The 16,544-nt window shown below is 33.5% G+C and overlaps 3 protein-coding genes across 3 annotated transcripts; 2 read left to right on the forward strand and 1 right to left on the reverse strand.

The window, feature by feature from the left end:
• The first annotated feature begins 344 nt into the window (after positions 1–344).
• LOC100242360 (protein PHOTOSYSTEM I ASSEMBLY 2, chloroplastic) lies at positions 345–4,936 on the forward strand. Its single transcript, XM_002285540.4, has 3 exons — positions 345–985; positions 4,430–4,579; positions 4,664–4,936. The coding sequence occupies exons 1-3, from the start codon at positions 773–775 to the stop codon at positions 4,739–4,741; spliced, it is 441 nt and encodes a 146-aa protein (XP_002285576.1). The 5' UTR covers positions 345–772; the 3' UTR covers positions 4,742–4,936.
• A 412-nt stretch (positions 4,937–5,348) lies between these two features.
• On the reverse strand, positions 5,349–10,116 carry LOC100264643 (uncharacterized). The gene is made up of 5 exons (XM_002285541.4): positions 9,865–10,116; positions 9,381–9,476; positions 7,751–7,876; positions 6,295–6,334; positions 5,349–5,725 (listed from the first exon to the last, which is right to left on the reverse strand). Exons 1-5 carry the CDS (start codon positions 9,988–9,990, stop codon positions 5,652–5,654), a joined length of 462 nt encoding a protein of 153 aa, XP_002285577.1. The 5' UTR covers positions 9,991–10,116; the 3' UTR covers positions 5,349–5,651.
• A 171-nt stretch (positions 10,117–10,287) lies between these two features.
• LOC100259467 (DNA-directed RNA polymerases II, IV and V subunit 11) lies at positions 10,288–14,163 on the forward strand. The gene is made up of 5 exons (XM_002285542.5): positions 10,288–10,506; positions 10,577–10,666; positions 10,755–10,833; positions 11,762–11,857; positions 13,846–14,163. The coding sequence occupies exons 1-5, from the start codon at positions 10,454–10,456 to the stop codon at positions 13,876–13,878; spliced, it is 351 nt and encodes a 116-aa protein (XP_002285578.1). The 5' UTR covers positions 10,288–10,453; the 3' UTR covers positions 13,879–14,163.
• Positions 14,164–16,544: the final 2,381 nt, after the last annotated feature.

A 16,544-nucleotide genomic window follows, 5' to 3' on the forward strand; every position in this document is an offset into this window, starting at 1 on the left:
TCTATATATAAAAAGAATTTTTATATATTAAATACTTATCAAATAATACATATATACTAGTATTATTGTACAGTATATTTTATACATATTTTTTTTTAGTTTTTTAACTATAAATTTAATTTTTCTATTCAAAATTTTTTTGTTTCGCAAAATAAGAAACATAAAAATTTTAAATTTTAAAAAAAATTAATAAAATAAATAAATTTATGGCAAATGATAAAATAATTTATGAGATAAGATATGCAATTTCACCTTTTATTCAATTTCATGATATATTCAATTACCAAGCATGAAATCAATTATAATATTTATACATCTTCTAGCTCATATGATTTATATTTTCATTGAATTCAGGATTTCATTTTCATTTTGGTTATGTTTGTTTTCCTTTTCATGCAATAGAAGTGTTTAAAATTTTCACGAAAAATTCCAACAAAAAATGGTAAATTTTTGTTTTGGAACCGTGGCCTGCCAATGCTGACCCAAACCCTGTTTAACGATTTTCTTTCTGACCAAACAGAGCTTTTTCTCTCAATCTAGCGGTCCTGATTTTTGCCATGTGCGTTTCAAAGGAAGAAGTGCGGCCCAAAGGACCTAACAGTTATCTTCACTGCAAAGCGACGACGTTTCGTGTGGTTTTCGCCACAAGAAAACTCAGAAACGAACTCCCACAGACATCGATCATTCCGCATACCCGCCAATTCACACCTTCGCTCTCTGCATTCTCTTCTAAATATCTCTCTCTCTCTCTGGCTGCTTTCTTTCTCTAGAAATGTCGACCTGCGTCTGCTGCTCTACACCTGCAATTTTGGGCAAATCCAAAGAAGGAGTTTCAAACGGCGTCGTATTGAAGCCTCCTGGTTCTATTTCGTCTTCGAGATCCATGAATTCTAGGGTTTTTGGTGTTCGAGCTTCAATGGTGGATTCCTACGAGAGCTCATCCAATTTCGCTAAACGCATGGAACAAGCTTGGTTGATCTCTCAGGTACTAGGTTTATTGTTTTTCTTTTGGTTTTCTCCTTGTGTTTGGTTTTGTGATTCTTAGGGTTTTGGTGCATGGGAAAGTTTGGCCGGAATTTCTTTTCCTGGAATTTGTTTGCTCTTTGATTTGTATTAAGTTTGATTGATTCATCGGTTGATTGGTCTGAATTTGTGAGAATGATTGGTTTTTCCCCAAATATTCCCTGGAGCTTTGTTTATTTTTTAGCTTATCAAAAGCATTAACAGTGCTTGAAGAACAAAGAAGGGGCGGAAGAAAAAGACACTTGTATTTGCTAATGTTCTCCAGCACTATATTTTGGATCAAATTTTTGGTTTACGTTTCTTATATCCTAAAATTGTATGTTAATTCCAATGTGGCTAAAAAAGAATAAGTGAATTCAACCACGTTGATGTCTAGGAAGCACTTCTGTACCTCCAAAATGTTGTCCTAGATTATGTTGGTAGCTGTCATACATTAATAATGGTTATGGTAATAATAAAAGGAGGAAAATTTTACTTCCAAGGTAGAAAAATTGATGTCTTGCTTCCAGAATTAGAAAGTCACGTGTAGAGTGATTATCACATCCAACTTTATGGTCCCTTTTTATTCCTTTTTGCTTTTACAATCAGAATAAGTATTTTTGAAATGTTAACTAAACTTTGCTTTAGTTATTTGTTAATTTTTTTTTTCAATCACATGTTAGTTTTCCTTTTGTATAATTAGGATTAACCTTGATCTAAATTTCTATTTTGAAATGGAATTAATGAGGGTATTATGGTGTTCTACTATTCTTCTGTTTTCAAGATGTAATTGTCTCAATTTCTATATGGTTGGGGTATATGTGGAAGATAGTAGACTGTAGTACTGAACTTTGGTCATTATTTTTTTTTATAACCGAGTAACCTTGCATGGCCAAACCCTTAGGTCTCTCCATGGGACCCAAACCTTGGGGTGTATGTGGGAGATAGTAGTGAACTTTGGTCATTATTTTTTTTTTTTTTATAACCGAGAAACCTTTCATGGCCAAGCCCTTAAGACTCTCCATAGGGATCCAAACCTCAGGGTGCTAATGGTGTCTGCAAAAACCAACACTGGGTAAATTAGGATATCATTAGTGGCAAGATTTGAACCTAGGACTATGTGCCTCTTATTAAGACCTCACCTCCCAACATTCACCCTGACCAACTGGGCTACCTTAACAAACAGTGAATTTTGGTCATTATAGAATATTTTTGGTGAATAGACTGAACTGTAAGCTCTCAATCCTCTTTTTTTCTTGTCTCTCATTTTCTTCTCTCCTCTTTGTTGTCAACCCTGCCTCCCCAAGAAAGGCAATACACTTATGCATGGGGACCCCACCCTTAGCTATTTTTAGCGGTCATGAAAGCCCTCAGCTGCTTGTTTTAAGGGCAGCTCAAAGGGTTTTAGCAATGGTTTCAATGTGGGGGTAGAGGGAGAGTGGTTATAGAGGTCTCTCATCTCCTCTTTGCAGATAACATTCTTATCTTTTCTGGTGCAAATGTGGACCAGCTAGTCCAGTTAAGGTGGGTGCTTCTATGTTTTGAATTGGTTTCTGGTTTGAAAGTTGATCTGTAGCAGAGCAAGCTTGTTCCACCCGGCGATGCTTTGGGCTGTAGGGTGGGAGATTCCCCATGTCCCATATAGGCCTTCCCTTGGGAGCCCTGTTCAAATCTCGAGCTGTTTGGAATGTGGTGGATGATCATTTCAATAGGAGATTGGCCTCTTGGAAAAAGCAATATCTCTCTCCATCTTGCTAATCTATTATATGTCATGGTTTGTCATTCCAAAGACAGTCAATTGGAGAAACTCCAAGGAAACTTCTTTTGAGTGGAAAAGTCCTCAAAATGCATCTTGTGAAGTGGGACATAGTCTGTAAGGTTAAGAATCTGGGTGGGCTTGGTTTAAGAAGGCTTGAAAAGTTTCAACAAGGCCCTTCTTAACAAATGGGTGTGGAGTTTTTCTGTGGAGGACACTTGTCTAAGAAAGAATGTTGTAGTTGGCGAGTTTGGGTGAGTGATTATATGGATGGTGTTCAAAAGGAGTTGGAGAGCCTTGTTGAGTAGGATTTTGGTGTGGTCTTGTTCAGAGTTGTTTGCTAGCCTAGGGTTGAATTAGAAGCCCAGTGATGAAGCCTCTGTTGCAACTGTAAAGGGCATTTTGTCAGATCATTAGTTCAAATTTGAAGAAATTCAGCCAGATTGATGAGTGAATGATATGGAACCTTGTATTTATTCCTGCTGCAGGACCAGGACTGCAGCTAAGGATATCAAGCTTTTGGGTGTCAGAGATCAATGATGGGCGCATCCTATTCATGTCTCCATCCTTGTTAGTGATCATGTTTTGTGGAAACACTAGACTAGTGTGAGCCAGAGAGAGGAAGTTTACCTCTCTTGTTTTGAAGTGTTAGGGGCAGAAAACTTTTGATTTTATGGTCTTTCAATGAAGAGATTTTTTTGAGGGTTTTCTCACTATTGAAGAAAGTTTGAAGGGCTTTTTACCCTGACATGGTTTATTTAGTTGATGAATTATATATCCAATTGTCTGCTAGTTCTCCTCTTGTGCTGTCCATTATTGGACTAGTTATGTGCTGTCCATTATTGGAAACACATTATTAATTTAGTGTATATTTTTCACATTCAATGAGATCCCCAGCCACACATAACTTTTTTCTATGATTGAGCTACTTAGTAAGCTGAAATGGGTTATGAAAATAGTCATTCATATTGTTAGGTTACAATATTATGATTTGAAATGAGTTGCAATAATGTGATATGAAAAAACAGATCATTGGACAACTTCTTATAATAATATTATATAAGCCTTTTGGTCTACAATATTCAATTATATGCTTTTTGGTTTTAACCCAAATTGACAAAAAAAGTTGATTTTTGTCATAAAACTGAATCAAAGCAAACCTAAACAAAAAAACCTACTTAGATCAGTTATCATTATTTAATCAAACTGAACCAAACCAATGAGTTTCCTCTTTAAGTTCAATTAGTTCAGTTCTTAATGCATAAAAGCTGATTAGATCAGTTTGGTTTGATTTTAATATTCAAAACCAAATTGAATGAACTATGCACTCATAGATACAAACATTTACAGTACCCAAAAATTGGTGCTTGGATACTGTTTTACTAGAATTGGCTGCATTTGAGCTGGTGAATGCTATTTGTCACTGGTTTTTCTTCACCGCCTTTGCTTTTGTTCTCCCTTTTTCTATGCCAGATGAATGAAGTGTTGCTAGGCCATCTAGGTGATAAAGTTGGCTATTGAAGAAAAATGAAGTATATCACTATTCTACAAGCCTCATAGCAAATTTTTAAAGACTCTTATTTATGATACAATTACTTACCATTTTTATCTTCTTTTTTTTTTTTTGGTCTTTTCATAGTTTAATCACCCAAATGTTTGTGATGCATGCAGCAACCGAGGCCAGTTTCTTGTACTTCCTGTGAAACAAAGGGTCATGTTGAATGCAAATGGTGTGGAGGCACAGGCTTCTTTATTCTTGGTAATAACATGCTCTGCCAAGTCCCTTCCCGGAACACTAGTTGTGTTATTTGTGCTGGAAAGGTAGATTTAAACTCAACTTATCCCAGTATATACACTTTTAATCTTGTATTATGTAATTTTCTATGCTCATTATGAATTTCCCAGGGGTCAACCTGCTGTTCTGATTGCAAAGGAACCGGCTTTCGTGCTATGTGGCTGGGAGAGCCTCCTGTATCCAAGTAGTGACCATTGCCATAAGGATACTAAGGCCATAAGAAAACTTACAGAGCTACAGCCATTGATGTTCTTTTTCCTGATTTCAGTCGTGAAGTTCACATCACACGACTTGACAACTTGTATTGTTTCTGTATTTAAACAAATCATACCATGAGACCATCAAAGGTTAGACTACAGAAGAATATACCATTGTTTCAACAATTTTTTTAACTCTACGTTTCGCGGTGTTGCCATTTAAGCCCTTGATAATTGGCTCCATCTTTAGTGCCCAAGCACACCAAGGCAATCATCTCCTATTCCTGATATGAATTGGTCAGACTCCCAGCACCCATTTGGAAGCAAATGTCTCCCTTATTTTTCCCGAGGGGAGGGGGGTGGTTTTGGGGTGTGTTCATTTTTTCTTTCCTATTTTTACATCATTTCAACATACCTTTTATTTATTTTATTTTAGTTTAGTTTTTTGCCACTATATCCATATATTAAGCAGTACTAAGTGCAATGATACATTTCCATTCCGGTTGGCTTGCTTTTTTTTTTTTCTTTTTTTTTATTGGGTTGTGTGATATTTTAGTATTTATGAGATATACTGGTGGAGAATTTGAATAGCACAAAATAAACAAAGGCAACTCGTTCTTTATACAATGATTAGGCTTTCATGTGTGTGGCTGCCAAATGCCAAGGCCTTTCTACTTGCAAGGCTTAAGAGATACAGACAACACGCAAGCTGTATATTGAACATTGAACATCTTAGTACTAGAAGCATATCCTAGGCAAGTTTTTAACCAAATATTGGGAGTCTCCAAGCTCGCTTGTTAATGCTTTCACTTGCCAACTGGAAGATGGTAATCACGCACAGTAATCATATAGGATGGGAAGGCCGACCTGTATGACCATGTTAGCCCTCAAAGTTGTCGGTTCAGTTGCTTTGAACTATCGCTGAGAAGAGCATCTTGTTAATATCCTCAGACTCTGATTCGTGGGTCACATCCCCTGCATCATTCACACAAGATTTGCTATTTCAACCTTTTCATTTCTAGAAGATTATTTATTTATTTTTTATAGAAAACGACAAAGGGATATATTGATAAAAAGGAAGTACAAGAGAAGGATGAGAAATTCTCCCACCAAAGAAAAACAAAACTACAAGGAATCAAATACAAAAAAATACAAAGTAAAAACAAGCAAACTCTCTAGGTTAGACCAACCCATTGGAATTACACACCTTGCATTTCTAGAAGATTATAACAAAAGAAAAAGATAAAACCCCATGCTTTGGCTGTGTATCTCATCTGGTAAATTAGTAGTATCTTCTATTTGCCATTATGAAAGTATTCCAAAACAATGTGCATGTATATTTAAATTTATTGTCAAGGTAAAAGCATGAAATATTCAATTTCTAAGTACATTAACAAAATCTGGCAGTTCTTAGGTTTCTGAATTCAACAACAAATAAATTTTCCTTCATTTTTTATTACTCCAGAACCCATTTATGTAAATAAATTCATACATTACACACTGCTAAATTAAACTACACACCAGCAAGGTCCTGAAAGCCTTACCTGTTCTTGATCTGACTTGATTGGTCCACTCATCAATGATCTGCAAGACGAGCATCAAAAGGGTGAACACTTCTTTTTTTTTTATAAGTATCAAAAGGGTGAACACTTTCTACTATGCCATGTGCGTATGTGTGTGTGTGTAAGGATGGACAAAGACCAAGTGAAAGAAAATGTGTTAAAGAGTCCTTATAATGGAGATTATGAAGAAAATAAGAAAATATAACCAGGCTAGGTTCTGTAGGCTTTACAAGCAAAGGAAAAGCTACCCAGGAAGACACTTATGACTGGGTGCTTAGTTATAGGCAAAGCCTTGCTACTAGTTCAATTTTGGTTGCTTGCTGGCCAGTGGTGCAAATTCTTTAGACACCACCTGGAAAATACACAACCTTCTGATAATGCTAATTGAGTGAAAAGATATTGATAATGAAAATATTAAATTTGATAACTTAATGTCTGCTTAGATACACTTCCTATTTTTTGTTTTTAAAATAAAAAAAGTAATAAATTACATATAAAAAGTATAACCTCTTGCATAAAGAGTATTTTCCTTATGTCTTTTAAAATTACCTTCAAAAATTTAAAATTTGAGGTTGTAAAAATGTTTTGATAGCTCAATTTTTTTTAAAACAGTTTTTAAAACCATGACTCTTTGGTGTAAGTTTTTAAGAGTTTTTTTATATCTTATATAAAAGTTACAACTATTTTCTAATTTTAAAAACAGAAAACAAGAAGTGTAGTCAAATTGAGTAAGTTCTAAGCCAAATAAAAAACACCAACATCAATACAAATCAACTGTGGCTGTCATATCTCAGTTCTCCAACACATTTCTAAGCACAGCATTATCAGAACTGACCAGGCTTTACCAGTTCTATAGTCTGACCTCAAACAAATCAAACTGCCAATGCCTGATAAGGTCACAGGGAATGAATAAACTAGCCTCCATATAAAAAATAGTTAATTGCATCAATAACCACTATAAAGGGCTCTCTCAAAAAGTAAAGATGTCTAAACAAGTGGTTTTTCAAAGTTCATAAATCTCTTTCATGCAATTTTAATGAAGATTATAATCGACGGGCTAAATACTGCAATTTCTAGACAGCTCTAATCAACCATACTATTTTCTAATTTTAAAAACAGAAAACAAGAAGTGTAGTCAAACAAACATTGGTATTTGATAAGATGCTTCATCATTTAGACAACTTAATAAAGCACAAAGGTTGAAAATGAATAAATATAAACGTGCCTAGATAATTAGAGGAGAGAATAATGAATCAATATATGTAACAGGGTTTCCAACCATTGTATATGCAAAACAGGTATTGCTTGAATGCCTTTATTTGCATTATTGAGTGTTCTGTTTTCCTCCTAATTAGAGTTTAACTGATTTTTATACATGAGCTCCCAAGTATGTTGGGAATGGAATCCACCCATTGATATTGAGGCATAATAAAATTACCTGGTTAAAGTTGGCATATGCAGGATCATCAGAATCACTGGCAAGGGGAATGCCCATAGGTGCTTGCATCCGTTGCAGTAAACTTCTGTTTCCAACCAAAGTAGTCCTGGCCTTATCAATCAAATCCTACGAGGGAAATCAATAGATAATATTATCTTCCAACTGTAGGATTTTTCAATTTTCTCTCCTTTACTATTTTGGTCATGGGTGGAGGAGCATTGTCAGTTGAGTAAGTTCTAAGCCAAATAAAAAACACCAACATCAATACAAATCAACTGTGGCTGTCATATCTCAGTTCTCCAACACATTTCTAAGCACAGCATTATCAGAACTGACCAGGCTTTACCAGTTCTATAGTCTGACCTCAAACAAATCAAACTGCCAATGCCTGATAAGGTCACAGGGAATGAATAAACTAGCCTCCATATAAAAAATAGTTAATTGCATCAATAACCACTATAAAGGGCTCTCTCAAAAAGTAAAGATGTCTAAACAAGTGGTTTTTCAAAGTTCATAAATCTCTTTCATGCAATTTTAATGAAGATTATAATTGACGGGCTAAATACTGCAATTTCTAGACAGCTCTAATCAACCATACTATTGCCACCAGCTTAGTCTTGGGTATCATTGGATGCTGTTACATAACAAGCAAAAAGTAAGAGTCCAGGAAGGGTCTGGTTTGTGATATAAATCCCATATTCCAATTTAAGAAAATTTGGCACTTGTTTCAGCCACTTTGTTTATATCATCAGGTCTTAGTCACTATTGTACATATGGCCAACAGTTTTTGTGGATCCTTTAGCACTTGCTGTATATGCCCTATGTACCTTAGTGGCTGTTTTTTGGAGCTTGTTAATATAATATTATTATTGCCTTCGAAAGGAAAAAACATTTCCCTATAAAATCCTGGCGAGTCAAGCCAGAAGCTCCATTTTTTTAATTATATTTTATATTTTATATTTTTTATATTTTACTTTATTGATCCAACATTATCTATCATTGTGCATGGCAGGTTGACTGGGTTTCAAGAGATAAATTTCACATCCTAATTCCTATTTGCCTGTTCAGAGTCAGCTAAAACTTTAACTCAATAGTCAAAGAATATTAGTAATCTTGGTTCCTTTTTCAGAATAAATTGCAAATACTTATTAGATTTTGGCCCTTGGAACATAATCCAGTTAATAATACTGAAAAAATAATTTGATACATAATTCAAATCATATTTATATTACTTTTCATGATGTTTCCCTTGGATTAAAAAGTATTTTCCAGGTAACCTGTTCTTATCAACACCATTTAGAAAGCACATCCAGCTCAATATTCTTTCGGGGATGTCAATTGTAAGCCTACCAGTAATTTATTTGACTGTATTTACTAGCATATCTTTGTGAAGACAAATAGCTATTTCAAAAGAAAAGCCTAAATGAATGCTTCGTAGAAATGGAAATGGCTTGATCTTAGCAATGATGCTTTCACTGACTAACCTCTGAGCGTGGTAGTGCTCCATTCTATTTCCATCAACTATTCCTTTCATTTTTTCTCAAGCAACAAAATAAGAAATTTCAGAATTTTGTACCTTTTCCTTGCCAAATTTACTCTCCAATGAAAGAGAGAGTATAATAGTGCATACCTGTTTTGCAGCAAGTAGCTCCTGGCATTGTTCCTTCAAGGAGCAGAGATCCTCCTGTAGTTTCTTTATGCGAGAAACTAGGATCATAGGATTTGCCTACATACCAAAAGACCATTAAAAAAACACATCTCCTAAATCATACTAATCCTCTGTTTGGTTTCTGAGAAAAAATGCAGGTAAAGAAAACAAATTATCTTCACAACTTTCTTCCCTTGATGCTCCCTTTGGTTGGTGAGAAAATGTGGTAAAACAGAAACAACTTAAATCGGATAAAAATAAATAAATAAACTCAAGACGACGAAAGAAACACCATCAGAGTAGAAAATTTTAAAGATTCAGTTCTGTTTTCATTTGCTTTCCTCTATTTTCTCAAAAACGAGGGAAAAAAATATTAAATTTGGTGAGTCTTTTCGCATTTCGGAAACCAAAAAGAGGATGAAAACCACAAAAAGGGGGAAAAAATGCGAGAAATTGGAGAGCTAACATTGTGAGGATAAATCTGTTGGAACTCTTTCTCGAGGCGGTGCTGAACCAGCGTGAGATCGTGGTTCGCCTTGGTGAAGAGGTTTAGCAGACCGTCCATAGCTTCATGATGCTGTTGATTCTTCATTCTCTGCAACTCCACTTTCTCGCTCTAGACTGTCCACTTTCTAGGGTTATTTTGGAGGGAGAATCTCAATCAAAAGGAGATGACAATCATAAGTCATAGCATCGACTTCGAAACGGTGCGTTTTATGGCAAATACACGGCAGATCTAAAACGGTGTCGTATTATGAGCTTCGAGGATGTGATTTAGAAGTTTTGGAATTTGGACCAAAATATGAAAATACTATTATTTAAAATAAAAAATAGTTTTTAAAAAATGTAAATATAAATCATACCAGTGCTAAATATACCAACTCTAATAATTATTTTTAAATATTTTAATTTCATAAATTAAAATTTTTAGTTATAAAATTTTAATTTAAGCCCGACCCGGCCCATTTACATTGCCATTCCCTTCCGGCTTCCCCTTTGGTGAAGTGCCCAAGCTCTGAGATCAACGGAGGGAGAAGAAGTAACCAGACACCACCATGAACGCCCCTGATCGTTACGAGCGATTCGTCGTCCCTGAAGGCACAAAGAAGTATATCGTATTCTCTCTCCTCTCTCAAAAACTCTCTCTGTATGTGTATTCATCCTTGAATGATTGGCAGGGTTTCATACGAACGAGACACGAAAATCATTAATGCAGCTTCCTTCACTGTAGAGAGGGAAGACCACACTATCGGAAACATTCTTCGCATGTACTGGTTTAAATCTATTTCATCTACAATTTTTTTTTTCTTTCTTGAAAATGTTTCACCCGATTTTTATAAATACTCGTATTTGCAGGCAGCTTCACAGAGACGAGAATGTCCTCTTCGCTGGTTACAAGCTTCCGCACCCTCTTCAGTACAAAATCATTATTAGGGTTTGTACTTCCCCTCCACTTTTTGTTTCCCCCTTGGGAAAATGGACCATTTTCCGTTGAAATGAAACGAGGGGAGCTCAGAAAAAGATCATTTTTCGTTGCGAATAGATTCTTTTGATTGAGTTTATTGGAAATACACTGCGAATTTTTCTGTAGATTTTGCAGGTCATTAAACCATAGTGGTTGTCTAATTCATCATAGGTCTAGGGTTTATCAAAACCCTAAACAATTATCTTGTAATTAGGAGTTCTTCTAGCTGGGAATTAGATCAAATACCCTTTGCATTGATTGAATGCTCAACTGCTCATTTGGTCCAGAACCCCAACTTGGTCTTTGAGAAAGAATAAAAAATAGAATTATTTACACCTCATATAGTTTGATACCAGCCCTATTAATTTGGTTGTTTCTGTTGATTTTATTGTTTTGATTGTTCTTACGGATCTGATTTACATTCATGCTGTTGGGTGCTCTATTGAATTGCATCATTTCATCAGAAATAAAAGAGGATTTGAATATATTGTCAGGTTGATCCCATTTATCTGATTAAGTGCTGAAGGAAATCAGCTCTGTTTCATGACTTTAGTGTTTACTTTTAATCAATTATAATTTCTGATTCAGATGTTAGAACTTCTCAGGAGTTGATCTTTGGGGCAGTTGAGATATTAAGTAGGGCCAATGGGGCAGTGGGCTTCAATCCCTTTTATTGATGTTAACATGACATGCTAATGACATATGTTATGGGGATGAACTTCATTTTAGTGAAACCTATTTTTTTTATTTTCTTAATTCAGAATATTTACATTTGCATGTTTTTCCTTTTAAGTCTCTGGTTTCTGTAGTTGGTGAACTAAATCAGAGTGAGGCATATTCAGAATCCTTTTAAAGTTCTGGTGCTCCTGGTTTTGAACAATTTGGTGGTGTTTTTCAGATTCACACTACCAGTCAGTCTTCACCAATGCAGGCTTATAATCAAGCTATCAATGATCTAGACAAGGAACTTGACTATCTGAAGAATGCATTTGAGGTGTGACATCTTCTCCCAATTTACTTTTTGCCTTTTTTCCTTTAGCAACTTTCTTGGCTGGACTTTTATTCCTTGAGAATTTAGGTTGCTATCTGAAGAAAATACAACAGATGCTCTCTGGATATCGTATTCTCCTCGAGTTGTCTTCCTGGTTTGTGCATGTGTGCGCTTATCAGGGCTTTTTATCTGGGTTTGCTTTGGATGAATAGTTCTTTTTCCTAGATTTTGCTTAAAGATAGATCATCCTTCAAGTTTGTTTTTTGGTACATTCCAAACTCTCCAACACATCGCTCTTTGGTTTCTTGCTGTCAAAACAATTATTCAGTGAAAAGACCCCTCCTTCATTAGCTGGGTTGGCTTTTATTATTATTTTTTTCTTTAAGCAGCATGTCTTCCTTTTATAATATCTAAAGAGAATGGAGTTCTACCTATGATGTAATTTTGAAAATGTATTTTTAAAAATTACGTCACCTTCACTATCATGGTTAAGTCAGTGATGTTTCTGAAAGCTTGAAAATGTCTTATGATGTTTCTTCTTTGGTGAAGAAACATATCTATAAAATGTGGCTCCAAGCGGCCTTATAATTAGCATTTGAGGTTGGATATGTTGTTGAGCAAACGAATGATGTGTAGAAGTAAAAATATTTTAATGGTTTACTAGGAGAGTAATATTGGAATTAAAGGTGGAAATAGAGTTTTAAATCCCTTTGAAGAAAAGGCTTCAGCTTTAGTTAATGTTAAAGTTGGCATCTATTGTATTTCACATTCTCAGTTTATCATTTGAACTTTGGCTGAGAAACCCTGAGGGGTAGCTCAGTTGGTCCGGCTTTGGGTTTGCTCCCCAATGGTCACCAGTTCGAGGCCCCTCAAGGCCACTAGAGGTTTACCCGGTCGTTAACTTCAAGGTCCCGTGGGATTAGTCGAGATGCGTGTAAGCTGGCCCGAACATCCACGGTTATAAAAAAAAAAGAAGGAAAAGGGTTGTCATGAATAGTGACCTTGGTCTTAAATTTGTTCTGTTTGTTCACTAGCCTCACTTGATTGCAGAACTTCAATTGTACTTCTTATTGAAGCCTTCATCCTAAACTTCAACAATAATTCTATTCAATGTTACCTTTTTTCATACCAAGAGAGGTTCCCTACATTCAAAATAATGTTGAAGAAGGCTCAGGTATAAGGTGAAACATTAAGATCCCTGACATAGGGACCTGCTTGTCATCCCAGTGGAGAAGGATCTTCTTGTGGCTTCATTTCATTGACCTATAGGGCATAATTTGTGTCTTTGGCTAGGTCTTCTGAGGGAATGCATGGATAGTAGTGTGTTACTTATGTCTTTTCTTGCTTTCTGAGGTCTTCCATTTAATGTCTGTGGAAATTGAGTTTTGACTAATTAGGAAGTTGTAAGTTTGTAAAGGAAATGCCATCCTTTCTGATTTTATCTACCATTAGGCAGTTTCTTCTAAAAGAATTCTGTTGCCTTTCAGGTTGGTTAATGGGAACCTACCTTAATCTTGATTATATTTATGGATCACTTTAACATCTATAAACCCAAGTGAGAATGAAAGTAGGGGGACTGGACACTATTTGCATGTTTCTCCTGCTTTTGAGGTTGATGTGTTTTTCCATCCAATTGAGTGGGTTGGCTTGTTTGTTTTAGTAGTTCTGCTGTTACTCTGCAATCATGATTTAAATGGGAAATAGAAAGCAAATGCTGCAGTCAAGTGAGTGGTTTGAATCATTGAGTCAACTTTGTAAAGTGTAATCTTTCTATCATAGAACCTAAAAGTTGGGTGACAGAGCTTAGAAAACGGTGATTTGAACCTTTGATTCGAAAGCTGGACCGACTCATTCCTCAATAAACAAATTCTGTATACATACTGAGGACAAACTACTGAGTCACTCTGGCTTCTTTTTATCCTCAAAAACATAAAAGGTCTTCATATTATTCATGCTTATATATCCTTTTTTTCTTTAATGGTTTTTGGCAGGTTGAGCTGGCGAAGCATTCTAGGGAATACTAATTTGCTTTCAAGGAAGCTGTCCTAGTTTCTACAAGTGCTCAGATGGTGAGTCCTCATGGAAACCTAAAAGGATTGCTTTAATTCTGTTGGTTGTATTTAGGCAACTGCTTTGTAAGATGTTTTATCAGAGCGTTAATGAAGTTCCCATTCTGGATTTGTTTCCGAAGAACCCATGCAACTCTATCTGTCAGTGAAAATGAAATTTATGCTTAACAATACTATTAGGTTTATATTGACAAATTGATACCCGCTATGGAATGTATATGATAGTGTGCTGCTTGTTCATGTCTTCCTGGCAGGATTTGTTTCCATGTATAATATCATTCTAGCTCTTAAATTCACTTTTCCAATATTTTTTTAAGGTTAATATATTTAATAAAATAAATAAAAGATCATTGTCAGAAATTATGACTTACTCCACTTGGTGAAGAAAAGGTGACAGACCGTTTGTCCCGTGATTTAGAAAAGGTTTTTTTTTTTTTTTTCTAAAAATCTATAATGTTGTTTGGCTATTTTTCTTTAGAAACAATTTTTTTAAAATTGAACTGAAATAACGAAAAAATTTAGAGAAAAAGAAGTTTTAACCAATTTTTAAAAATAAGAAGGATAACATGGAAAAATAAATATAAAAACTATAAAAAGTAAATGAAATATAATACAATATCTTCTTCTTTCATTCACTCTTCTATCATTCAATGTCAATATCGAGAAAATTTTCAAATATAATTTTACTTTGAAATATACTTATTTTTCTAAATTTTCTTCAACTTCTTTAAATCTTTTTATTAAGCAAATAGATTTCAAATCAAGTGAATCTAAAGTCATTTTGAATGACTCAACTAGTTTTTTCTTTATATATAAACATATTTTAGTATTATATATCACTCTCATGTATTAAAAAAAGAAATATTAAAATTAATTTCTATTGTTATTTCACATAGGAAGATTCTTGTGTGGTAAACAACTAGAGTATAAAGCGTTCTAAAATCTCACCCCTAACACAAGGTATTAAATATAAAAATCATGTCTTTATACAACCCAAAATTCCATTTCAATGATAAGAGTTCAAAAAATTATTAATCATTTACCTATTTTTGTATGGTTTGATATATAAAATATTAATTTTTCAATAATATGTAAATACTAAAATATTATCTATATGCTTATTTCTATAGCTTCAAACACTAAAATATTTTTATATAATTACATCAAAATGTAAAAATAATTGTTGAATAGTTTTAGACTATAAAATATTTTTCTTACAACTTCTAGTTATATAAAATTTATAAAGATGTAACTTTGATATCTTATGGTTATTATAATAATTTTGTTCTATATTATAATTAACAATTTTTATATATCCTCTTAATAGTATAAAAAAATATTAATTTTCTCATTTTCATGACTTCAGATTATGAGTAATAATAATTATATAACTTCTAACTAGTAACTACATATAATATAAGTTCATAATATAATATTTTAAAATAGATTTTGGCTAATTGAATTTTTAGCATGCTTTTAGGCTATAAAATGTTTTTCTTATAACTTGTAGTTACATAAATTTTATAAAGATACGGCTTTTATATCTTCTAGCTATTATAATAATTCTATTCTTTATTATAATTAACAATTTTTATATATCCTCTTGATAGTACAAAGAATTGTGTTTTAGACTCAAATGAACTAAAAATTGGCCCTTAGTGCTCATAATCCGGCCATTTAAGGATGATATCTTTCACTTAAATTTTCATGCTTGTATCTAGGTCTTGTACTTAAATAGTCAGATTATGAGGACTAAGGGTCGATTTTCAGTGTCATCTGGATCTAAAGTACGATTCTCCCTAATAAATAGCTTCTAGCTACATATAATATAAGTTTATAATAAAATATTTTCAAATAGCTTTTAGATATATGAGTTTTAGTATTTATTAAAGTATTAACTTTTCTACATAACTTTAGATTATAAAATAATCAAAATTGGAGTGATATTACAATTACATAAATCAATTAATGATTATTTTGTAATATAACTTCCAATTATACAACAAAATTAGAAATTCTTCATGTAGCTTTTAGTCATAGAGTTGTTAATTGACAATTTTGTTTTGTATAAGTTCTTATTATACAAGAGAATTAAAAATTGTGTATATAGCTTCGGGTCATTACAAAATTAAAATGTCAATGATTACAAGTTTCTAACTTGATTATATAAAACATGACATATATAACTTTTGATTTTTCATAACTTATGGTTTTGAATGCTAATAATAATTACATAACCTCGGCTATATATGAACATAATATTTTTCATATAATTTATGATCATATGACTTTTAACTTTTACTTTACATAACTTTAGGCTATAGATAATTAAAATTTAAGTAATCAAGAGGAAATACATAATTATAAGGATTACATATAAAAAAAAAATCATATTATTACACACCATCTTGTATTATTCAATGTAGAAGTCTTGAAAAAAAATTGAATGATATTTCAAGCTTCTGGTTAAAGCATCGTGCTGAATGTAATGACAAAAAATTATGTTGCATGTTTATTTAATCTCGAACAAATGCAAATCAAATGAAAAAATATTTAAGACTTTTTGATTAAAAAAATGAAATAATTCATGAGTGGAAAATATATCACTTAATTTTTAACAA

The sequence above is a fragment of the Vitis vinifera genome, chromosome 4 (genome assembly GCF_030704535.1).
Source record: "Vitis vinifera cultivar Pinot Noir 40024 chromosome 4, ASM3070453v1".
NCBI classification, from domain to species: domain Eukaryota; kingdom Viridiplantae; phylum Streptophyta; class Magnoliopsida; order Vitales; family Vitaceae; genus Vitis; species Vitis vinifera.